The 26,549-nt window shown below is 35.9% G+C and overlaps 1 protein-coding gene across 1 annotated transcript in view; it reads left to right on the top strand.

The window, feature by feature from the left end:
• The window catches only part of Bltp1 (bridge-like lipid transfer protein family member 1), a 197,207-nt gene that overhangs the window by 33,290 nt on the left and 137,368 nt on the right, over positions 1-26,549 (top strand). Inside the window, exons 7-17 of the mRNA XM_078022155.1 lie at positions 3,534-3,720; positions 4,249-4,330; positions 4,681-4,874; positions 6,677-6,756; positions 8,681-8,831; positions 15,125-15,281; positions 15,723-15,801; positions 18,211-18,302; positions 19,466-19,583; positions 25,847-26,002; positions 26,277-26,374. Of these exons, the coding sequence (XP_077878281.1) occupies positions 3,534-3,720; positions 4,249-4,330; positions 4,681-4,874; positions 6,677-6,756; positions 8,681-8,831; positions 15,125-15,281; positions 15,723-15,801; positions 18,211-18,302; positions 19,466-19,583; positions 25,847-26,002; positions 26,277-26,374 (1,394 nt within the window). The remainder of the gene's footprint in view (positions 1-3,533; positions 3,721-4,248; positions 4,331-4,680; positions 4,875-6,676; positions 6,757-8,680; positions 8,832-15,124; positions 15,282-15,722; positions 15,802-18,210; positions 18,303-19,465; positions 19,584-25,846; positions 26,003-26,276; positions 26,375-26,549) is intronic.

Below are 26,549 nucleotides of genomic sequence, written 5' to 3'. Positions count from 1 at the left end.
AAATATAAGACCAAAGGGTACATTATAAATATTGAGGAACTTGCTATTTGATACTTCCCAAAGTGAATTTTTGAAGGAAAAGAGTTATCTCTAGACCACTTGAAGTGGTTCAGTACAATTTACATTTTGCTCAGTCTTATCTAATAAAATTTCCAAGCCCATTTTAAATTCAGTGATTCAACAAATATTTATTGAATATCTCCTATGTACCAGAGACTATTTTAGACACGAGGGATATAATAGTGAATTTAACGGGAGGAGGGGGGGAACTTCTCTAGTAGAATTTACATTCCAGTAGAAGAAGTGACAATATATGACAAACAATGTTAAAAAGAAGCAAGAAAAACGTGGTAAGGAATGTTGATGGCATCTTGCAGCGTTTTGGTATTCAGTACTTAGTGTACATCAGTGTACGTTCAGTACTTAGTGTACATCAGTGTGCCGTACATAACACATTAAAAAATTGATACACTTATCTCTGTACACTCTTTTAGTAAATTAATGGTGCTCTTTTCTTATTTCTGTTTCATTGAAAGGAGGGAGTCTTGTGCATGTACAGCAAATTAGAGGTGAAATGGAGAGTAATACTGTTTCTATTTTATAATCCCCGTTTGCTTATTCATCATTGCTGGTCCAATTAGGGGAAATCTGGGTTCTTAATTGTTCTCATTGCTGCTTCTCCATCTTGTCCACTGCCCTTTAGAGCACATTCTTAATGGTCAGGTCATTCTGGGATTGTTAGTAAACTGTCCTGTGAGTAAATTTGAAAACAAATGATGTAAATGAGTTTTGAGGTAAAGTTCGGTTGTATATAAATTTGAAGAATTTTGTAATCATTCCTACTTATATAGGTCTATTTGGGAATAAATTAGAATATTCTGTTTGTTGGGTTTTATACATTGTCAGATCTATTTGTTGGCATTTTGTTTTGCTTAGGAGTATGATGCATAAGAAGGTGCTTCATTTTTCTTTGTGAGCTTTTGTGTACTAAGCCTTTTGTGTACTAAGCCTTGTTCTAGGGACTGAGAATCCAGCAGTGGGTAGAGTAAGTCCTGTCCGTGTCAGAGCTGGCTTAATTCAAGTTGGGAGGATTCTGATAATAAGTAAGTGGCATATATAGCATCAAAGAGTGCAGGAGGGGAGTATAGCAGAGGAGAAAAACAAAGCTCACGAGCCCCTGGGTGGGAGTGCTGACTGTCAGGAAGAGCTGCTTGGTAGGGACGCCATGGTGGGCTTTGTGGTCGCGCCCAGTTGAGGAGAAGCACGCAGGGAGGCAGGGAAAGAGCCTTTAGAGTAGAAGGCAGCGCAGGGAGTCAGGACCGTGGATCCTTAGCATTCTGTGATCACTTAGGGGATGTGGGGTTGTCATAAGATGGGAAAGCCACAGGAAAACTTGGGAGCAGAGAGGACAGAATAATCTTAGGTTTTAAAAACGCTGGCTAGTGTGTTAGGGTTAGGTGTGAGGGAGCAAGGCAGAAGAGGGCCACTAGCAGGGCTAGTGAACTAGGTGAGCGAGACAGGGGCAGAGAGTGGCTGCATTCTGGACATAGGCTGAAAGAAAAGCTGGCCGACCAGAGTGGCTGGTGATCTCTGAGCAGCGAAGGAGACAGGCAAGGTGTTGGGGCCCCAGCAAGAGAACCCACTGGCTGCTGATAGGAGGGGGTATGCGAGATAGTCTGGTGTGTGCGGGTGTGAGGAACCTGTGAAGCAGGTCGGGTGTGTGCGGGTGTGAGGAACCTGTGAAGCAGGTCGGGTGTGTGCGGGTGTGAGGAACCTGTGAAGCAGGTCAGGTGTGTGTGAGGAACCTGTGAAGCAGGTCGGGTGTGTGCGGGTGTGAGGAACGTGAAGCAGAATTGGAGATGTTGAGTCGGTCTGCTGCTGGGCTCTTGGCCTGGCATCTGAGGAAGGGTTTGAACCTAGTGGGTGATGGAGTTTGATTTACTTGCTTAAAAATGGGTGACGGCATTCCTTGTTCTCAAGCAGTGTACGTACTGATCTTTTTATTTCAACAAGTTGGACGTACAGCAAGTACTGGGATGAAATGTTTGATGTGATGTAGGGGTTGGCTTGGCTGTTAGTTCTGTGGTAAATCTGAAGAAGTAGGAGGACCATAGGTCAAAGAGCTACTTAAGAATTACTGGGAAATTCCAGCTCCTGAGCAGAGTTTCTTGAAGGGTTGGGTTTGTCATGGTTTCCTCGGTTGTTCTAGGAAGCGATGAGATAACCTAATGAGATAACCTAGATTGGATGTACCACGTGTAATAGTGCATTACTGTTCTTGGAAAAGAGCGTTGCCCCTGCTTCGTTTTCCTTAAGTTATATTTTAAAAACAAGTGGTATATTATTTTTAATCTTAGTTAAATTTAAATTTTTTCAATCTTGGCATAGCTCCTAGAAGTTAATAGTTTGGTGAAGCTTGGTATTTTTGAAGGGTGTGTCCGCCTCGTTTAAGTCACTACTTCAGCTGCTTAAACTGAAAGTCCATAACAGCTCACTGGGTTTCAAAATTGAATGTTTCTGACTGGTCATCTTATTTCAGTTTTTAGTTGAATTTGGTAGAGGCAAAAATGGATGAAGAGTAAAAATCATGTCTCAGAAAACGTGCCTGATTTTCTTTCAGAACAAGGAATCGTTGTCTGTGGTACTTTTCTCCTGACATTCTTCATTTGATTTGCGATACACTGCTTTCAGCAGAAAACAGTGCCATCCATCACGGTATAGGCAGACTCATTAATTAAAACAGGTTGAGTACTCCAGTCGGAAAACCTAGAATTGGAAATGCTCCAGAGTCTGGAAAGTTTTGAGCACTGACGTGAAATCCTGACCTCAAGTAGTGGGTTTCAGTCAAGTGCAGATGCACAAAGTATTGTCTAAAATCACCTCCAGGCTGTGTTTATAAGGTGAAAATTAAACAAGGGAATTTTGTGTTTGGATGTGGGTCCCAGCTCACATTTATTTCTCATATATTCGCAAATATCCCCAGATCTGAAAAAATCCAGAAGCCAAAACACTTTGTCTCAAGCATTTAGGGTAAGGGATACTCCTGTTGTTGTTGAGACTTAATGTAATTATGTCTTTTATTTGAGAAGGTTATTGCTCAGTCTTATCATTCAGAAAATGTTCTAGTTTTGTGTAGTTTTTATGAAAAATTCTAGTTCTTATGCAAAAATTCAAATACTAATGTGACATTTAAATGTATTCAGAATTATTTACTATGTATATTTTAATATAAAATGGCTATATAAGGGCAGCTTTACTCCGTAAGTGGCACTTTATTTTTCTTAGGATAAACTCTTTAAATTTTGTCACTATATAACCAGAATTTAGAAACTTAGTTGTTCATAAAGTATTAAATTATAACAATGATATCAGCATTTTTCTTTCTGTTGCTGTTGTTTTGTATTTTAATATGTGTTTCTGTGTTATAGAATGATACTTAAAACAATAATTTGAGTTACTTCAACTGTGAAAAAAATTAGACTAAAATTGTTAAAAATTTAACTGAAATCTTTTTTTGTAATTGGTATCTTTAGATCCAAAGGCAGAAACCAGATTATACATCACAGTTAATGATTTTGAATTTCATGTCTACAACCGTTCGGATCTTTATGGACACCTTCAAGAGTTGTTTGGTTTGGAGCCAACAATAATTCCACCTAAGAAAGATGATGATAAAACCCGGGAAAATGGGAGAACAAGAACCCAGTCCAAAATCGAAAGGTTCAAAATCATACTTGAATTTTACTAGTTTCTAGCATTTAAACCTTTGCCTTTATTAGAATGTCATTGGTACTGTTCACCTAGACACAATCTAATCTTTCTTTCTAATTTAACTAAAAACTTTTTGTTTTTTAAAATAATTATGTAATCATTTAAAATTAAAGTAATACAGAATTATATAATGTCAAAAAAGTTATTTCCCTACAAATCGTTTCTACTTCACTCCATATTAAAAACTACTGATATTAATTTTTTATGATTTTGAGTTCATTTACATGAATGTTTAAGGTACATATGCAAATATTTGACATTTTTTTGTGTGAGTTTCTGAAAAGCTATGTTTCCCATATAGTGTGTGTAGTTTGCTTGTACTTCTCCATATCTGTATATGTAAGTCCATTTTGTTTTGCCTGCTGGGCACTCATTGTATACTGGGAAGTGCACAGCTGATATTAATAAAGTATATCTGAGGGAGTATCCTTCAGTTATTTAAGCTTTTCTTGGTCTTAGTTTTTTTCTTCTCTTTAGAGTTAAAGTAAAAACAGAATCTCAAGACCCTGCATCTTCATGGCGATCACTTATTCCAGTCATAAAAGTCAATGTGAGCACAGTAAGTAAATTGTGTTATAGTTATATGTTTGGTGGGTTCAAAACATAGAACGTTTTATTTTTGCAAATATAACTTTCATTTCTCTAAGTTGTGAAAGAATTTTAGCACCAATACTGTTTTAGGATAAGTTTCTTAGATTGTAAAGCTTATTTATTTAAAAGTGTTTAAACTAGTTTGAACTTCACTTTAAATTTCTTCAAATACTGGTATACATTGACCAGCAGAATGATTTAAATAGCATATAGTGCTGAGCTGGAATCATTTACTTGTTCCTTGAAAATGTTTGCTGTTAGGTCAGCTTAATGGAGAAAAAAGGTGTAATATATGTCTTTTTTATGTACTTTTTTTAGGGACGTTTGGCCTTTGGAAATCATTATCAACCTCAGACTCTGTGCATCAACTTTGATGATGCTTTCTTAACTTACACCACAAAACCACCTTCAAGTCACCTTGACCAATTCATGCATATTGTGAAAGGAAAGCTTGAAAATGTTCGAGTCATGCTTGTTCCTAGTCCAAGATATGTTGGTCTTCAAAATGATGAGTAAGAAAGCCTGATGGAAATAGTAACTTCTTTTGAACTAAGATGGGCATCACCTGGAATCTTCGGTGACCCTTGTTTTCTTGCTATAGTTGTGTGGTAATAGCTATATTTCTCAGTCTCCTAAACAGTGAACAAGTGATCTTCCTTGTGGGATCAATGGATATGCTGTCTAGCAGTAACGTGTGCATTCAGATGTGCTTCTGTATGCCTATAGCTATAGCTCTTCTCCTTCTCTCTGTAGTGTGGAAATTTATTTTGGGCAGTTAAGCCCTGATGTTTGTATAAGAAATGTACATTACAGGTGGATTTTTCTTTTCAGAAGGCATGGATAAAGTAAATTGAAGAGATTGGAGTACCAATTTTGAGTTAGTGAATGTTGAAAATGAATCAGAATTACTCTTGTAAAATTGGTCAAGTTAGGGTGGTGCGGTTTTGAGACCCATATGACACATCCCAAATTGTTTTTTATCTAGTTTTTGAGGTGTGATTTTTGTATTATTCAGTGAAAAGTAGCAGTGTGTATTTAAGAGACATGTTGTGTGGATGTTGTACACTAGACCCACCTCACAGTGGTGAGATGCCCATCCTAGACTGGACTGGTCCCTGAGGAAGCAGCAGACTCATGACTCCTGCCTGACGCCAGGCCATATATCCATAGATGGGATGATGGGCTTGTAGGACCTTTGTTTTCTCTCAGTCTCTCTGTTTTTGTGCAGGAGCCTTTGGATGAATGTGTGTGGTTTAAGTGTTTATGGGTAGAGTTCCACTGTAGTGCCTCAGCTTTTATCCTTTTATTTTTTGTGCATAGGCAATATGCAGTCTTATAAGGTTACAAGAAACACAGTTATTCCTTTTAGTTTTTACTCTTGACCTCCTTGCTATTACATTTCCCAAGAACTATCTAAAATGATAGAGAGGGTTTTTCCTTTCCTAATCCCAGGTGGCCGTGGGTCTGCCTGGCCATGCTTTTCAAGATCATGGATTTGGTTAAACCTCTTCTGGAGTGCAATCAAGTCTGTGTTTTGGGGTACAGGTATAATACTGAATAAATCTGGGTTTTTTCAAACCCCAAGTTACTGGAGAGTGAGATCAGAAAGTGTTCTGCTATTAGTAACTTGTGTAAAGAGGTTTAAAAGTATATTTTTCATTTTTCAAAAGTGTGGAGCATCATTAATTTTTTTGATTTAATACATATTTAGAATAAAATTTAGTTTGTATATATTATCTATGATTGAGAAGTTAATTTTGATGAAAAAGATATTATATTATGTGACAGAAGTTGTTAAAGTTTGTGGGAAATTGAAGATAGAGAAGCATTCATTCAGAGTTAAGTCCAAGGTGTTTGCTTTAAATTTATTTCAAGCTGTTCAACTAAATATTCTTAGAAATAAGCAATATTAAGTTGTTATTTTTATTTATTTTTTCTTATTTCATGTTTCTGAATGATTACAGCTTATTCTGATAAATCAAATGATATTTTGTGTTTGTTTTTAATAGCAATGATTTTAATTTTTTATTTCAAATGAAAACTGTAATTTTTTTCCCCCTCTTGAGCTACCAGTAATTTACCAATACATTTTCAGGGTCAATTTTATTATTTACCATAATACAGCATGTACCTGGGAACAGTTATTTGGATAATTGTATAGGTGAAGGATATTTTTCCCTTTTTAAGATGGTTCTTGGGTGTGCTTTGTAGCTATTCCTTTCCGTTTTTCACCTTTTACCACCATTAAGTAGGATATTGAACGTTTTGCTTATCGGAGGTGTATTCAGCTTGCCCTCACCTCTGCTTCTTATAGACCACCAAGACTGATGGGAGAAGGCTTTGTGGTGATGCAGTCCAATGATGTCGACATCTATTACTACATGGATGAGCCAGGTACTGTGTTTTTGCGAGTATGTTTCATAGTGACAATTCTCTTCTGTGGAATGTACATATCTGATAATCTTTCTAATCTTCTTTCTTAGGGTATTAAAGGGATCAATAAAATGATAAATGTGGTTATGGGAATGTCTCTAAAAATATGTGTCATTTCTTAGAAGTGTTTTAGACTAGAGAGAACAATATAGTATGTTACTTCAGACTCTGCTTTCATCCATAGACTTCAGCATTTAGAATACAGGCAGCCTCTAGTGAAGACCTTTAGGGGGTGCTGTTATAAGTAGGTAGTTTGTTTTAGGATTGAAAAATCAGAATCTTGCTAGTGCTTTGTAGGTGGCTTCCATGCTTCCATTTGATAAAAGCTAAATGCTATATCTTTTTTAATATATATATATATATATATATATATATATATATATATATATATTTTTTTTAATTGTAGATGGACACAATAACTTTATTTTATTTATTTTTATGTGGTTCTGAGGATTGAATCCAGGGCCTCAATGTGTGAGGCGAGCGCTCTACCACTGAGCCACAACCACAGCCCCAGTGCTAGATCTTTTAAAGCCCTTTTTTGTACTTCTGCTTTTCCGACCTTTCAGGGATTTTTGAGGCTCTGGGACTTTCTGGTCTCTTGAGCTGATGTGGGCTCTGATGGTGCAGAAGCAGGGAGGGTGCCTGCAGGGAAGCTGCAGCTCCCTGTCCTGTTAGCCAGCTTTGCAGTTTCTGCTGCCACACTCTCCCAGACAGAAGACTGGCTGATCTGGTAGAGCTTCCCTTGATGAAGCAGTAAAAATTATTAGTTTTATCAAATATTGACCCTTGACTAGAGTCGTCTTAATATTTGGTACGATACAGTGGGTTAAACACAAAGCACTTCTGCCACATACCAGATATTCTGGTGTCTTGAAGAGAAGCATGTATGTGATGGAGTTGCACACCCAGTCATTTCCTTTTTACATGGAACACCAACTGATCTTGAAAGATGAATCAGAGACTTTGTTTTTGAGCTGACATGTGAAGTTAAAATATTGGAAAATTTAGGACTATTTGGCAATAACTCAGTAATTAACAGCTTTCTAATGAAACTATCAGTGACACTAACAAGTGTGATTATAAAAATGTTTAAGAGTGAGTTTATCAACATTTGTGAAAGATCAGCGTGGTTATGTGAACTGCTGTTTTCCACATGACCAGTGTGTGCTTGCAAGGGTCATGTGTGGACAAGAGATGCATTCAGAACACAACACCAGCATAAGACTGCCAAAAGTGCAGTGATCCGGTTTCAGATGACACATTGCGACTCATCTTTAAGAAGGTCTCACTTGCTGAATTTTGCTGTCATGTCAAAGAAGAATATCATCCAGCATTAGGTGAAAAGTCTACTGAAATGCTGCTCCTTTTCTGAGTATATGTCTGTTGAGGCCAGGTTTTATTCAAGTCCTTCAACAGCAGATTGAATGCAGAAGCAGCTTTGAAAATCCACCTGATTTCTATTAAGCTAGACACTACAGAGATTTGCCAAAATGAAGAACAATACCAACATTTCTCACTAAATTATATTGGTTTTGAAAATATAGTTTTTCTTCATTAAAAATGAAGTAAAACTCTGATTTCATTAAAATAGTTATTTTTCATTTTCATACTATTTTTATTTAGTATTTTATTATGTTGATATATAGTGAGTTGATTTTTAAAATAAAATTATTTAATGTTTACAACAAAAATTTATTATTTTGAATAGAACCTTAAATGGGCTTAACTTTAGTCTCCTTTGGGGATCCTTTTTGGGGTTCTTGATTTTTAAGAATGTAAAGAAAGGCTCCTGAAGCCAACACATTTAGAACTGCTTATTTAAGGAAACTTCCTAATGGTCTTTTTAAGTAACTGCTTTTAAATTGTATGTTCTGGAATACAGGACTTGTTCCAGAAGAAACAGAAGAAAGCATTGAAGGAGAAATAAGCAGTGAAGATTGCAAATTACAAGACTTACCTCCATGTTGGGGGCTCGATATAGTCTGTGGCAAAGGAACAGATTTTAATTACGGACCCTGGGCTGATAGGCAGAGGTACTTAAATAAATTATATCTCTAATAAAGTCTTTCAAATGCATTGAAATAGTAGCTTATTTTTTTTATGTGCTGTCTTATGATGGCAGAATAAATTGTCACTAAATATTTTGATCCAATAGTAACTTGTTTTATGGAGAAACCTCAAGCAAGTTGTCTCCAAAAGGAGGAACTCATTTATCAGAAAGATTCATTAACAGCATATTTATTCATTTCTTTGATTTTTCTTTTGTATTTATTGAACAGTTTATTTATTAACTCTCTACTATGTAGCAGAGTAATAAAGAGATGGGGGTTTAAAAATAAAAGGCATAAATACACAGTTCAGTTTTAGTGGGGGAGAGAAAGCAAGTTGTGTGAAGGGCTGTATAGAGGTAAGTAAAGGGTCTTGAAGATGTGCCCAGGAAGGCACTGCATCTGTTCCCTGGGAGGCCGAAACTGATCCCTGCGCATGGGGTAGCTTACCCGAAGCTTCTTTCTCACAGTTCTGGAGGCCAAAGGCTCTCCATCCAGGTGGTGGTGAGGCTGGTTCCTTCTGAGGACTGGAAGGGAAGGAGTTGCCTCTGGCCTTTCCCTGGGCTTGTAGATGGCTGCTTTCTCCTGGTGTCTTCATGTGGTCTCCCTTGTGTATGCTGGTGGCCAGACTTCCTCTTTTCATAGGGACACAAGCCATACTGCATCAGGATGTACCACAGTGGCCTCATTTTAATGCTATTATTCTCTAAAGACCCTTTCTCCAAATACAGCCCCCTTTTTAGATACTAGGGTTAGGATTTAAACATGAAATTTTAGGGTACAGTTCAGCTTACAATAGGTACATAATTCATATTGAAGACTGGGGAGAGAAGACTTAGAAAAGGCTTTTGTAGAGGTAGCAGTTTAGAGTTTGCTAGGCAAAGAGGGGACTGAGTAATTGAGGCAAATACATGATAAAAGTGGAGAATTGTCCTGTGTTCTACAGGTAAAAGAGTTCTGTAGTAATAAGAAGTAGGGATCGTATACTGAAAATAACGTTTCTCATAGTTTTTCGTTTTTCTTTCTTTTTTTTATTTTTATATTTTGGGACAGTTTTGCTATAATGCCCAGGCTGTCCTTGAACTCCTGATTGAAGCTCAACTGCTTTTCTGCCTCAGCTTCCCGAGTAGCTGATTCTGTAAGCTTGTGCCACTGTGCCCATCTGACTCAAAGATTTTTATTAATCATTCTATTACCTTAAAATAATTTTTTATTTTTAATATATTATTAATGTTTTTTCCACTTATTAAAGAAAACAAAGGGACATTTTTCACTAATTCGGAATTAATTCAAATAGACATTGCTTAATGTTTTTCTCTACATGAGTTAGCTTTCTTGAATAGAAAAGTATGTGTTGAGTCACATACTGAGGCAGTTTTTACTGGGCTATTGATGTGTTAATGAAAGATTTGAAAGACCACTGATACTGATTTTTGATGTTCTGAGTTTTTTTGAATACTTTTTAAAGTTTCAGATTATGCTATGAATGTACTCTAAGTGAGAAGGATATGCCTTGTCAAAGAATATGCTCTTCCTTTACTTACTGTTTTGGTGCTGGGGGTCAAACCAGCATCTTGCACAGGACAAGGCAAGGGCTGTTTGTCCTCCTGGTCTTACTGTACTCTAGTATACAGGGCTGTGTGCCTCACTAGTAGTTAATTAACGTTGTATGATAAATGAGTAGTTTGTTATTTGAAAACTCTTGGAATGTGTTAAAGGAGAATTCACTAAGTTCTGGGTTAGGTTGAAACTTGAAAGTCAGAGTAAATTCACTAAGTTCTGGGTTAGGTTGAAACTTGAATGTAAGCAGAGCTTAAAATTCCAGTTAGCAGATACTTTCACATTATTGGATTTTAATTTTCCTTTAATGGCAAAATTTTTCCTACAATAAATCATGCTGTATTTGCTTTGTATCCAGTTGAAAAATGAAGGATTTCAGATTCCAATAAGTAAAATAGCTACAGCTATTTCAACTGCATGCAGAAATCTTAAGAGAAATTCATTTTCTTTGGCTGGACTAACAGTCATATATTTTTGAAAGGAAAAAAAAAATAGAAGAATGCCTTAAACATGAAACATTTTTATAGTTTTAGCAATAGAATGAGGTGTCATTCTTCTTAAAATACATTTAATATGTTTAAAAAATGAATAGTGCATATTTACATAAAAACCCTAACTAAAATTCTTATAATACATAATTAAATTCACTTTGGCTACATAAAGTCTTTGTATTATATGGAGAAATAAAACGAAAATTAATATGAGTTAGAAATTTGCTTTCTCAACTCCCTTCAGTATATATTCTTCCTCTGCTAAGAGAGAACAGCAACATACTTCATAACCTGAACTTAGCAAATGCACTCAAGTTTATTCAAGACAAGGATCTGTTTTTCACATACTTTAGTTCACTGGTGTGAGTGAAGTGCTTCCTCACTTGCATGTGCAAAGTCCTCAGGGAGCCCTCTGCTTTTCTTCCTCCCCATATTGAGTTTCCACTTGAATATGATCAGCAGTCAACAGTGACTAGTACTGTCATTTTCTTACCACTTAAGAATGTCAGAAATATAGGAAGAAATTTTGGCAGTCTTGCTGTTGAATCATTTGCTCAGAGTTTCGAGGAGTTCTTGATCTCTGATAGGGCATAGTTTTAGCATATAGATTAAAAAAATTTAAAATTTTAAATGATAGTAGAATGCATTTATGCACTTTGATATACGGAGACGAGATATAATTTTTCTAAGTGTACATGTTGCAAAATCATGCTGGTCATGTAGTCACATATATACATACAGTAATAATGTCTGTTTCATTCACCTATTTTTCCTATCCTCACATCTCTTCCCATCACTTCCCTCTACCTAATCTAAGGTAACACTATTCTTCCCTAGGGACCCCCACCTTATTGTGAATTAGCATCCACATATTAGAGAAAACATTTGGACTTTGGTTTTGTGGGATTGGCTTATTTCGCTTAGCATGATAGTCTCCAACTCCAGTTGTTTACTGGTAAATGCCACAATTTCCCTCTTCTTTAAAGCTGAGTACTATTCCATTGAGTATATATATCGCACTTTCTTTATCTATTCATCTGTTGAGGGGCACCTAGGTTGGTTTCACAGTTTAGCTAATGCTATATACATTGATGTGGCTGTGTCATTGTAGTATGCTGATTTTAAGTCCTTTGGGTATAAAACAAGGAGTGGAATAGCTGGGTCAAATGATGGTTCCATTCTAAGTTTTCTGAGGAATCTCCATACTGCTTTCCATAGTGGTTACACCAATTTACAGCCCACCAGCAATGTATGAGTGTGCCTTTTTACCCACATCCTCGACAACACTTATTGTTGCCTGTGTTCTTGATGATTGCCATTCAAACAGGAGTGAGATGAAATCTTACTTAGAGTTGTTTTGATTCACATTTCTCTAATTGCTAGTGATGATAAACATTTTTTTTCATATTTTTGTTGATTGATTGTATTTCTTCTTCTGTGAAGTGTCTGTTGTGTTCCTTAGCCCATTTATTGATTGGGTTATTTGGTTTTTTGGTGTTAAGTTTTTTGAGTTCTTTATATATCCTAGAGATTAATGCTTTATCAGAGGTGCATGTGGTAAAGATTTTTCTCTCAATCTGTAGGCTCTCTCCTCATGTTATTGATTGTTTCCTTTGCTGAGAAGAAGCTTTTTAATTTGAATCCATTCCATTTATTGATTCTTGGTTTTACTTCTTGTGCTTTAGGAGTCTTGTTAAGGAAGTCAGATCCTAGGCTGACGTGGTGAAGATTTGGGCCTAATTTTTTCTTCTGTTTGCTCAGGGTCTCTATTCTAGTGGCTAAGCTTTTGATCCACTTTGAGTTAATTTTTGTGCAGGATGAGAAATAGAGGTTTAATTTCATTTGGCTATCTTTTCTTCAGTGAATGTTTTTGGCACCCTTTCTAGTATGAGGTAACCGTATTTATGTAGATTTGACTCTGTGTCCTCTGTTCTGTACCGTTGGTCTATTTTGGTGCCAATCCCATGCTGTTTTCATTACTGTAGCTCTGTAGTACAGTTGAAGGTCTGGTATTGTGATGCCTCCTGCTTCACTTTTCTTGCTAAGGATTGCTTTAGCTATTCTGGGTCTCTTATATTTCCAAATAAATTTCATGATTGCTTTTTCTATTTCTATGAAGAATGTCATTGGGATTTTAATAAGAATTTAATTAAATTTGTATAATGCTTTTGGTAGTATGGCCATTTTGACACTATTAATTCTGCCTATTCAGGAGCATGGGAGATCTTTTCATCTTTAATTTCTTTCTTTAGTGTTCTGTAGTTTTCATTGTAGAGGTCTTTCACCTCTTTTGTTAGATTGATTCCCAAGTATTGTATTTTATTTTTTTGAGGCTATTTTGAATGGAGTAGTTTTCCTAACTTCTCTTTCAGTAGATTCATTGCTGATGTATAAGAATATGTTTGACTTATGGGTGTTGATTTTATATCCTGCTACTTTGCTGAATTCATTTATGAGTTCTAGAAGTTTTCTGGTGGAATTTTTTGGATTTTCTAGATAGAGAATCATGTCATCAGCAAATAGAGTTTGAGTTGTTCTTTACCTATTTGTTTCCCTTTAATTTCTTTCTTTTGTCTAATTGCTCTGGCTAGAATTGTAAGGATGATGTTGAATAGAAGTGGTGAAAGAGGATATCCTCGTCTTGTTCTAGTTTTTAGCAGGAGTGCTTCCAAGTTTTCTCCATTTAGAATGATGCTGGCCTTGGGTTTGACAACTATCTCTAGTTTTTCTAGTGTTTTGAATGTGAATCTGAGCTATATTTTGTCAAATGCTTTTTCTGCATCTATTGAGATGATCATGATTCTTGTTTTTAAGTCCATTAATATGATGAATTATTGATTTTTGTATGTTTAACCAACCCTGCATCCCTGGGATGAATCCCCCTTGATCATGGTGCACTATCTTTTTAATATGTTTTTGTATGTGATTTAGTATATAGATTTTGATGTTAATTCAACTACCAGTGATTCTGAATCTTCGAGGTATTATTCAGCTTTATGATAATTTCTTCTTATGATTTTTTCATGACAGTTTGAGAATAGAGTCTACTAGATTGAAACTTAATTTGTAGGTGATAATTTTGACAATGTAAGCATTCCTGACATTGGCTGTTTAGTGCTTTTACTCAAAGTGCTTTCATTGAAGTATTTCTGCACAAGGTCCTCATCACCTAGTGAGATACATAGGACAGATGTGTGACCTCATCAAACCTGTGAGAAAGTGGGGCTTCAGAGAGGTTAAGTGGTTTGGGGAAAGTACTGAAGCGACAGCCTCAAAAAATGAGGTCTAGATCAGTTGATCATCCTACTGCCCACTGCTCTTGTCCTTCTGTTACCCCCTGGAGTGTGCAGTCACCTAGAAGTTTTGTTTTTGTTTTTGTATGTTTGTGTGCCTTAGTCAAAACATTTGCAGAACGTAAGTTTGTTTTTATTTTCATCTAGTGATGTGAGTCATGTGAGTCTTGTGAGTCTCTATTTTAATTTTGATCTATTCAACTGTTTTTTTCCCCTGTCTTTTATTCCAAGTACCATTTCCTGTCACTGCTGACTCCTTCCCCAGCCCTCCTATCTCCTCTGAGTTATTAGCAGCATTAGGTTAGTGCTGTAACATAAGACACTGGTTTTTCATCAGACAATAAGGGGCAGACAAATAACTAGAGCCTCGGTTTCATTTTTTTAAAAGAAATTTGTTGCTTTTCATCCTCTTTATAGTATCTATTAAAAACAGTGACTGTGGAAATAATAAAAACTCTTCATGTGCCACACACTGCTCTGTCTTTTCCATGATGTAGTTATTTAGTCTTCAAAACCACTCTAAGGTCTGTTACATTTTTCCTGTGTTAAGGATGTGGAAGCAGGTCAGGGCTTCTCAGAAAGGTTAAGTAATGAATCCAGGGTGAAATAATCATTCTAATTAAGCTATCTTTTGTCAGTTCTTTTTTTTTTTTTTTAACCATTTGAACAGTTGAAAAACTTGTAAAATATTTTTAATTGCTCATAACAATTGAATAGTCAAAATTGGTCTTGCCTGTGTCTCAGCTGGGTCATAGAATATTTATTAAGTGTGAAAGCTCATTGATCTCTGAAAGTGTAAAACATTGAAGAAAACCGTCTTTTTTTAAAACAGGGTAACAATGATAATGTAAAGATATAATGTTGATTTGGGTCCCTTCTCAGAGACTATGTTGTTTGAATAACAGGACATTGCTCTTTCCACTTTCTCATATAGGGATTGCTTATGGAAGTTTTTCTTTCCACCTGATTATCAAATTCTGAAAGTCTCTGAAATTGCACAGCCTGGAAGACCAAGACAGATTCTTGCTTTTGAGCTACGAATGAATATTATTGCAGATGCTACAATTGACTTGCTGTTTACTAAAAATAGGGTAATAATTGTTATAATGAAGTGGAAAATCTTATTTAGAATTTGAAAACTATTTTTTAGAATATTTTCCTTTTGACTTATTTTATACTTAGATTCATTTCCATGAGCTTCTTCCTTCTTCCCCCAAATAGTTAAATGTGTGCTGCTTTCATCATAATTTTACTACATGCCCAAACTAGAAGAGTTGATGGCGATGATGGTGATGATAGTCAAGCTGCATGTTCTGTTCTGGTTCATCATCTGAATCAATCATCTGAACTTTCATTCATTAGCCGAATGAAAAATCTGGCTGAATTGTTTTTGTGTATTTTTAGTATAAATTTGAACTTTTGTTTTTATTGCGTATCAATTGATAATTATTTCTTCTGTGATAATAACTAAAAAGTAAAGATGATGGGAATATGATAAAATCTTTTATATAAGTTAAAATTTCTTTTGGCAGGAAACAAATGCTGTACATGTGAATGTAGGAGCTGGCTCATATTTAGAAATTAATATTCCAATGACAGTTGAAGAAAATGGTAAGATATGATTATTTTTAGTTTTAAATGATTAGAAAAGTAATATATAAATAGTAGTTTTTAATCCTCTTAGAGTGATATTAATAGGTTTTAATTTTAAACATTTTAATATTTTTATCTTTTAATTAACTTTAGTTTTTAGTTAATATGTAAAAACAGAAGATTGTATTTATAAGGGGTACTATGTGATGTTTTGATGCATTTATTGGGTAATATTCAAGTTAGGATAAATCTGTTCGTCCCTCAAACACTTATCATTTCTTTATGGAAAAAACATTCAAAATCCTTTCATCTAGCTTTTGAAACACACAGTACGTTATCATTAACTACAGTCACCCTATTGTGTAACTATACATCAGAACTTCTTAGTCCTCTTCTGTGTATAATGAAGCACTCATTGATACATCTTTCCCCATCCTCCTCTCCCCTGTTTCTCTCTGCCCTCTCTCTCCATAGCCTCTGATAACCATCATTTTACCCTCCACTTTGATGATGTACATCAACTTTTTAGGTTCCTCATGAGTGAGATTATGGGATAGTTATGTTTCTATGCCTGACTTATTTCACTTATGCCTCCAGTTCCATCCATGTTGTTGTAAATGACAAAATTTCATCCCTTTTTATGGCTGTTCCATTGTGTGTTTCATTCCAAGAAAATGAAATACCATTTTCTTATGCATTCACCAGTTGGTGGACATTTAGGCAACTTCCATTTCTTAGCTCTTGTGCTGCAGTGATCATGGGTGTGCAGGTGTCTCTTTTACATAGCGATTTGATCATGGGTGTGCAGGTGTCTCTTTGACATAGCGATTTTATTTCCTTTGGATACGTACCCAGCAGTGGGATTGCTGAGAGATATGGTGGTTCTTTTTAATTTGTTGAGGAAGCTTCATATTATTTTCTGTGATAGCAATACTTATTTATATTCCCATTAGCGGATGTGGGACTATTTTAATAATTTGTTGTACCTGTGGTTATTAAGTTATTACATAATTAAATTATTTGCCTAGAGAGAAGGGGACAATTTTCTAATCAATTTAGATCTTAAATTCTGTGCAAGTTTCAAAAGAATCATCCTGCTAAGTCCTGAAGGAGAGGCCTGAGATTCTATAGGACTGGCTGATTCAGAGTAGGCAGTTGGAAAGAAGCATCTGTTAGAAAGACCTTACTTATGGTATATGATAGGAAAAAGAAAGCAGTTTGAGTTTGCACAGAATTGATAGCAGTTTAGTTAAGGGAGTGCATCTATCTTTTTTAAACTGATGATTGCATGGAAAATAGTATCTGTACATTTTAGTACAGTGTATAAATAATGGTACGAATAATGACACACCAGAGCAAGGGGAGTCACCCAGGATGGAGGGGATTAGTGCTTGAGCATAGGGTTGTGGCAGGTTTTGCACTCTTTGAGTTTGGTATCTAAGGAAAGCCCAGTTAGGTTTTTGGGTATAAAGGTTAGTTCACTTTTAAGATGACTCTGTGGCGGAAAAAGGAAAGGAAAATGTAAAAATTAAGTCCAAATGGTTATCAGATTCAGGTGTTTGGAGGAGAAAACTAGGCTCAGAACAGGATGGCTGTGGAACTAGCCATCTGTTAATGACTATAAATTAATGTACATCCACGAGGACTTCATCAAAGAAGGAAATGTAATGCTCTCTAATTTTGTTGAAAATGGGTGTATTGTTGGGAAATTATTAATGCTTCAGGATTAAATATTGTTTGGAAATAATTATATATGGAACAGTTGAAAATGATAAAAATGTGTACCCTTTTGTTAATGGAAAAGAAAAATCATTGGAGCTGCAGTTGGAGACTGTCGTTAAGAGAATAGACATGCATAGTCAGTCCTTTGTGTCCATGGATTCTGCATCCATGGATTTAATCAACTGTGAGTGGAAAATATTAGGAAAAAAATTCTGTCTGTACTGAACACATACAGACCCTTTGTTTTCATTCCCTAAACAACATAGTATAACAACAGTTTACACAGCATTTCTATTATATTAGATATTAAAAGTAATCGAGAGATAAAATATATGGGACGGTGAGTGTAGGTGACATGCAGATACTATGTCATTTTATATGAGGAACTTGAGCCTGTGTAGACTTTGGTACCCACAGGGATTCCTGGTACCTGTTCCCTGAAGATAACCAAGGGTCATCTGTGGTGTTGCACTGGAAAGGAAAGCGAGGATAGATACTATGTGGAGATGGAAGTTTCTTCTGAGCTGTCTAAAATGAGAAGGATCCCCTATTATGTTAGCAAGCTCCCTGTCATTGGGTATATTTAGTGATCAATCACCATTTTTCAGGAATTTCTTCTTTGTGAGGTTGCAGGAGTTGGTTCTAGTCTAGAACTCTTAATTGCATGATTTTTTTCTTGTTCTGATTGTTTGTTGTGTTTATTAGGTTATACCCCTGCAATTAAAGGACAGCTGTTACATGTTGATGCCACCACCAGCATGCAGTACCGGACCCTTTTAGAAGCAGAAATGTTAGCAGTAAGTCTGAAGTGTATGATTATGAGCAAACTTGGTTTTCATTTTCTAATATAAAATTTAATTAGCCAGGAAGTCATTGAATGACCCGTCCTCAAGTTTGAGGACCTCCAGGTGTTCTTCACCCCACCCTTGAGAAGAGAAGTCGATTCCCAGTGCTCTGGGCTTCCTTTGGCATCTCTCTGTGGCTCTGCTTCTAGTGTGTGGGAAGTGAAAAGAAGGCAACGAAAAAGAGAAGAGCCATTAGAATAGTGTTTTCAAACTTGATTTTGTGGCTGGCCTCATTTTCCTTTCTATATAAGGTTATTTTTCACCATGTTCCTGGCCCTGTTGGATTCTTCCTCAGGGCTTACATAATGTTCATTCTGCTTTTCACTTGATTAATAAGGCAAAAGGAGGAGAATCTTACTGATACTCTGGATTGCTCTATGTGGGAAGCCTGGTGGAAATGCCCTTGATGAAAATTGCAGGATGGGGACTCGCTGACCACACAGATATGTTTAAAATCAGAGAATGATGACTGCAACAGCAAAAGATGGGGTGGGATAGGACAGTTGGTATTCCCAGAAGGTCCTTTAAACAAACATCTCATACATGTGTACATTAACAAGGAGATTTTCCAGATACCAAGACTGTTTCAGATACTATAAATATATGTTAAACTTCATATTTAGCATTTTCACGAATTCTTGAGCTGCTGCTAGAGAATGCAGGTTGTGTGGCAGTGCTGCTCCTAGGCAGGCAGCTTTATGCTTTACAGAAACGCCATCCTTAGGAGAAGTACTAATGCCATTAGTGTGACAGTGTGCATTGCACTCCACCTTCCCTCTCTCTGAGCCTCTCACTCCACAGATGAGGGAGAGAAAGGAGGAACTGGGGGCACTGGTTGCTACCCATTTGCTTAGCTAGAGTCCCGTGTCAGAACTTCCACCTGATTTGCCATTGTCCAAGTTTTTTGACCCCTTCATGGCTTCATAGGAGCTGGATGTCACTGGAGACACTGACCTTCAGCCTCAGCAATATTAAAATCTCTAAGGGACCTTCTGTTCAGCTCAGTAGGAAAATAAATTTTAATTACTCATCAGCGTGTGAGCCTTCATTTCTAATGCTGTGCACACAGTGTCACATTTCAAGCTTTAATGTTGTTGCTAATGTTTGTCCTGCAGTTCCACATCAATGCCAGCTACCCCCGAGTATGGAACATGCCACAGACGTGGCAGTGTGAATTGGAAGTTTATAAAGCCACCTACCACTTCATCTTTGCACAGAAGAACTTCTTTACAGGTATTTCTTAGTAAATACAGGTATAGTAAAATTTATCACAGCTTTTTTTGTCTTCATTTTACTTTTAAATTCAATATACATACTTTGATGACACAGTTCTTACTTTATTTTACAGGTAATTTTAGGCTGAGAATATAAAAGGGAAAATTTAAATATAGGCATTTTATGTTCTAACACAATTAAGAAAAAATATTATCCCAAAATTGAGTGTAGAAGGAAATTAAAGAACTCAATTTAGGCTAGTGTTTTATATCAGTTTAGTAAGGGGTTAAGATGAGGTTGGTGAATCCATTTTTCTATCTTCCCCAATTAGGCATCAGTATAGCTTCATAGTTTCATTTTAATTATTGCAGTACTCAAATAGACAAATATTGTTGTTTTTATTCTTAGTGTCCCTGTTTAACTTTCCCATTGGCATTTAAATTGATGCTATCTGTAGTTGAAAAAAGTTCTTTACCTCTTGCTATCTATACATATTTTGGGAGTGTTAATGACCAAGTCTATAGTCTTGGTCTGTGAGTAATAATTATTACTCCATAAAAATAAGTAGCATTTATTGATCTCTTCTCTATAAGTAACTCCACAGGGTTGGTTTCAATGGTAGGATTGATGGTGACCCCATGGAAACCTAATATTGCTTAACTGTTTGTTCCACCCATCCGCCCAACTGTCCATCAGTCATTTACAAACATATGGTCTGTGCTGAGTGCCAGTAGTGTGTTGGGGTGTGGTAGAGATTAAGGCATGCATCCATAGTGCTGTCCTGACATTACTTACCAGGGCGATGTTGGCTACTTTACTTCATCGTTTGTTTCAGTTGCCTTATTTGTGAAATAGGAATAAAAGTTTCCATTCTACTTTGCTATTGCTGGATTTTTGGCATGTTAAAATGTCTTCTATTGTAACTTGTTCCGTCCTGAGTCCCCTGTGCTTGTTGTTGTTTGAACAGGAGCCTCACCTGTGGACCGGCAGAGCTTCTGCCTTGCTGGAGTTAGGTACTGTTTGTGAAGGCTTGAGGCAGTGTCTGGAGTGTTCTACTCAAGTAGGAATTTTGAGAGTCCCTGGCAAGTTAAACTTTTGCAAGTGACATGAACACTGAGTGAAAACTTCAGTTCATATTTATGAAAAAATGTCTTAAGAAACTTGTACATATTAAATAATTGAGTCCTCACAAAATGAATTTCATTGTTATCCTTATTTACAGGCGGGGAAAATGAGTTAGAGAGGTGAAACAGTTTGTTCAGAGCTTACAGCTAGTAAGGTTGACTGAGCGGCATCCCAATTCAGTGGTCCCTTACATCAGCTACTTTTGACTGTAGCCTTTCCCCTCTTATTTAAGATTTTGTAGTTTTAACCATGAATCTTTTAAAATAGATTTCTATTTTCATGTATTTAATCCTTCTCTTAGTGAATATAAATTGTTCATGATTTTAAAATTTTCTTTTGTAGTAGCACTTTCATTTAAACTGAATATTTGTTATTTTTAAATAGCCAAGTACACATTTTCTAAATTACTGGAGATTTTCCATACATTATCTTCTTTCTGTGACTCCAGTTTTTATGCTTCACCTTTTTGAAATTCACTCCTTTGGTTATTTTTTTCCTAAGATTCATTTGGAGTTATTTAAAATTATATTGAAAGGAACAAAAATAGACATTATCATCATTTAAATTCTCCTCTTCCAGGCTTAATAGCTTAATATTTGGTCATATTATATTGTTCTTAAAGCTACAACTTATTCTCTGAAATAGGGTGACTCTGTGGAGTAGTATTGCCTTAGACTTTGAGTGCGCATGCTTGGGCATGGTGCTAGAATTCCTTTCTCTATTAGAAAACTACAGGAAAGAAATTAACCAGGAAAGAAGTTAACCATCAGGTTATGAGGGAATGCCTGTTTCTTTTTTTTTTTTTAAAGAGAGAGTGAGACGGGGGGCGGGGAGAGAAAGAGAGAATTTTTTTAATATTTAGTTTTTAGTTTTCGGCGGACACAACATCTTTGTTTGTATGTGGTGCTGAGGATCGAACCCCGGGCCGCACGCATGCCAGGCGAGTGCGCTACCGCTTGAGCCACATCCCCAGTCCCATGCCTGTTTCTTGATAGCCATTCCTATGCCAATCACTTAAGATAGATTTTTTTCTCATCAAGCTCTCAAAGATAGCTTTATGGGAACTGTAATAGTGAGTATCAGGAGGGATAACTTGAAGCAAAGGTAGACACTAAAGGCTCTTCCAGGAATACTGAAATTTGATTTACTATGAGCAAGGCTCTAATATCAGGTGATTGACATTTCACGGGGTGTGGTATTAAACTAACAATTTAATCATGAAGTCAGGCTTGGTGGGTTTTTCAGGTGAACATTTAGCTGGCCATCTTGATAGCTTCTGAACTCCTTGCGCAGTTGAGGAGGGTAGTCATGAAGAATGTGCTTTCTTTTTCTCCTTAGATTATTTGGTAAGACCATTTGGTAAAGAAAGAAGCTTTTGGTGAAAGAGAAATTCATGTTGACGTGCTTCTTGAGTTTCCTAATAAAAATATTTTGACATCATAGTTTTAAAATTTTTCAGTAAGGATGCTGTAAAAACCATATGGTATGGAAGTTCTGTTATGGAATAATTTGTTGAAATTTTAAAGAGGTTATTAAATTAAGATTTATTAACATAGAAATTCGCTGTTATCTTTATAAAATTTCACATGTTATTAAAATAGTAACATTTGTTAAACTAGTAATTGGCAAATAACTTTACAAAATTACATTGGTTTCCTGAGATAGTAGTTACTTGAATTTATGTTTATTAGTAATTACGTCTTATTCTAACTAATAGTAGTGTAAAGTAGAGAAATGTAATAGCATACATTCTACTGGTTCAAAACAAGCACTAAACGTGGCATCTGCCCACAGAGAATTATGGGCCTGTTACTCATGGGCATCTTTTGTGTTATATTATTAATCTCAAGTTCATTGGCGTGTGCACTAGACAGACAAATGAAACACTATGAGACAGTATGTATGATTAGGGTAGACATGAATGGTGAATCTAATAAATGCATGTGAGACCTAAGCACAGAGGAAATCACCATCTGCTGCAGGTAGTTGGAGAAAATAAGGATGAGTATTCAGGTCCAAAATGGTGTTTGTAAATGAACTTGGTAATTAACTAAGATCAGCATGGTATCTTGCTTTTTGCATAGCATGTTTATTTGTATCATCTTCGCATGACTCCAAGGGAATAGCTGTTGTTATTATCCATAAGTGAACAGTGAGGAATTCACACAGAAACAGTGAATGACTTGGGCAAACTTCATGAAGCTAGGAAGTGGAGGAGACATTTAAGAACAAGTTTTGGAGTGTAGACCCTGTATGTAGTTTTTTGCTCAGGTTAAAGGTACTTGTTTTCCTTCAGCAGAGAGGATATGAAAGCAGTACAAGTCATCACTGAGAATCCAGCGGGGATGGGTTCCAGATCCCATGTGGATACTAGAATCTGTGGATGCCCAAGTACCTTACATAAAATGGCACATTTTATGTAAACTGCACATATCATTCTTAAATCACTGCTACTTAGAATACCTAGCACAAAATGTAAATGCTATATAATTATTACACTGTATTGTTTAGGAATAATGACAAGAAAACAGTTTCAGTGCCTGTTCAGTGCAGATGTAGTCTTTAAACATTTTTTTTTTTTTGACTTGTGCTTGATTGAATCCATTGGTGCAAAACCCCTTGATATGGGCTGACGATACTTTAGACAGCATAAGAGGTCTGAGTAACAGTACTACACTGTAAATTTTTACCAGGGAGAAAAGTGAGGAAACCAGCCTCATGAATAATAACTTTTACTGAGGAGTTGGCTAATCCCAGAGATTATTTTACATTGCCATAGTACCTAAGTACCATGCTAAAGAATAAGGTTTGGAAGTGGGCTAGAGCCAGGTCAGTCAGGCATGCTCTGAAAAGCAAGGGTTAGGAATGAGCATCGTGTGAAGGATGATGTTGCATGAAGTGAAGGTAAATTGGATAAATAGAATTTTCTCATTTTTATTAGAATAGATTAAAGCCATATGCCTTTTATTATGGATATAGTGAAACTCTATGTCTAATTAATATTAAGTTGTTGGAGCTTGATGTTAAATGGATTATTTTGCCATTTTAATAAGGCAGGAATTTCCCTCTAATATATGTACCTGTTCTATATGTGGCAGCTAGATTTTAAATGGATTCCTATGATACATAAGACACTTAAGATAATCATTATTGAATTTCACTCATGGTTTTCAGTTTAAAGACTCCCCTTAAGAGTCAAAGAAAACTAAGTAGTGGTAGACTATAATTTTCCTTTAAGTATCTTTAATAAATGTTACCACTGTGGAGTGCTTACATTTTGCTAGTTACTTTGTTAAAATGTCACACAAATCATCTCTGTTCTCCTAATAAATCTGGGAAGTTGTCCTTGTTCCGTAAAAGAGAAAACTGATAGGATTGACCCATAATGTCAGGATCGCTTAGCTGGTGGAGTAGAGCAGAGCTTCAACCCAGCACTGTCTGGCCTCACAGTCGGTGTGGCGTCACTTTGCTTCCAGTTGTTCCTTCTTCCACAGGCACAAGTTCTGAGTTCACAGGCACGACACTGTGCCGTGGCACAGTGTGAGCACCCAGATGAGCTCGATGGAATTCCCTCCCCCTTTTTCAGAGAGAAAGGGAAAAGGGGAGAGAATTTCATCAAAAATAGAAGGAAGGTTTGTGGACTGGAGAAGGAGATTGAGGGGAGGGAGGAGGAATGAGATACAGGAAGAGAAGTGGAGTGACTGTGTCCGTGGGTGAAATGTGATCGCAGTCGTGTACATTCACAAGGCACTCACTAAAAGAAAGAAAAATACCCCCAACCAAAAACTGTTTGTAACTCTCGCAGAAAGATCAGTGAAGTAGAGGAAGGAGTACCGTGGGGAGGAGAGGAGGGAAAGAAAGGAGGATGTGCTGGGGGCAGAACTGAAGCAAACCACATTCCGCACTCTTATTATGTGAACATGAGTCCTAACATACATGTCACTAAAAAGGACCCGTTTCTTTGTTTTTGTTTTTTTTAAAGATGAGTGTGACACCTTTGTAAAAAAAAGATATTATTCCTGGGAGTATACAGTACATATAAATGATATGTAGAAGAAAGAGTTTTGGAAACCACGGTGTAGATCAGAGCTAATATCTTCATAGAGAGAGCTTTTGCTTCTGCAGTTAAAAACAAGAAAACAAGGTACCAGAAGATAAATAGACTAAGTTTATGAACACAGTTTTACAAACTAAATTAAGACCTATAACTCATCAGCAATTAATAATGATTGATCATAAATTCTAAGAAAACCTAGCTATGTTTTATTCACCTTTAAATCACACCATGTAGAGCCCTATACACAGCTAAATGCTGAGTAGATACTTGTTTTGTGAATAAACATTAAAAATGTTCAACTATATTTGTAATGAATAAATTCATTTAAAATGAGTTTATTTTTTCAGTTATGAAATAGCAAGACCACCTACTTCTCTTACCCCATTAAAAAAAACCAGAGACATAGGTAGGAGTAAGTATGATGCAGCACAGCATATGAAGAAATATGCAGCATGTGTGCATTTCAGGTAATAGTACAAGTGGTTGATTCTTTTGGGAAGCAGCTCGGTGCTCTGTAACAGCCTTGAAAATTCCTCAGTTTTGACTCTGTGGTGCCCTCTCTGGAATCTGTTCTAAGAGTAATCCACTATGTACAACACCTTGCACAAAAGTACACACTGACATGTATGTTATATGTAGCAAAAAAAATTGGTGAGAGTCTAAATGTCCAAGAGTGTGGAAAACAAGTCTTGAATGGTAAATCTCTTTAATAAACAAAATTTATGTAAATGTGAGTAAATTAACATGAGAAGGTATTTTTCAGTGAAAAAGCAACACAAAACATAGTATAGTATAAAAAGCCATATAGAAAAAGAATTAGAAGGAAACGTATTTACAGCATTGAATTATTTATAAAATATCAGGCAACATTTATTTTTTTCTGTTTTCAAAAATTTCTTGAGAAAATGGATATATTAGATGAATAAAATTTTTAATTTGAAACTGACTAGTAACTCGTTTAATAAATTTTGTGAAAATATTTTAGTATAAAATTCTTTATACCTACAGAGGACAAATTCATTTTGACTGTTTTTAGACTGTATGTATTTATTTTTTTCTTAATTTTATTTAACTTTGTTTTGTACCCCAATGTTCTTAGATTTAATTCAAGACTGGTCCAGTGATAGTGCTCCAGACATTTTTTCATTTGTTCCGTATACATGGAATTTTAAAATCATGTTTCATCAATTTGAAATGATTTGGGCTGCTAATCAGCACAATTGGATTGACTGTTCCACTAAACAACAGGAAAATGGTAAGAAATTTTAAAAAATTAGGATCAATATTTTTATTTCAATACATAATAACAAAGAAAATTAGTATTGATTTTGTAGTTTTAATAGGTACTAGAATTGTTTTTTTTTTCCTTCATTATCTTGTGAAACTTTCAGGACCATTTCAGAATATGCTTTGTCCTGAGTTTCTTCTCTTACATTTAATTTTGTTTAGGTATGCAGTTAAAGTAATACTTATATTTAAATTTTATTGACATTAAAAGTAAATTTACTACTTTTTTTTTTTTTTTCTAGTGTATCTGGCAGCTTGTGGGGAAACACTGAACATTGATTTTTCTTTGCCTTTTACGGACTTTGTTCCAGCTACATGTAACACCAGGTTCTCTTTAAGAGTACGTATCACTGTTTGCATTGACAGTTCCATGGGTTTATTTGTATGTGTGACTCCCCAGGGCTTACCTTTCCTCTCCCTTGCGTGTCTCCTTGCCACCCTAAAGCATTTCAGTGTTCTTCCAGCGTCCCTAACATGAGTGTCGTGGAGTTCTTGTTATTTTATTTTCATAGTTA

This window comes from Ictidomys tridecemlineatus, chromosome 9 (assembly GCF_052094955.1).
Source record: "Ictidomys tridecemlineatus isolate mIctTri1 chromosome 9, mIctTri1.hap1, whole genome shotgun sequence".
Classification (NCBI taxonomy): domain Eukaryota; kingdom Metazoa; phylum Chordata; class Mammalia; order Rodentia; family Sciuridae; genus Ictidomys; species Ictidomys tridecemlineatus.
This window is presented reverse-complemented; position numbering and strand designations above follow the sequence as displayed.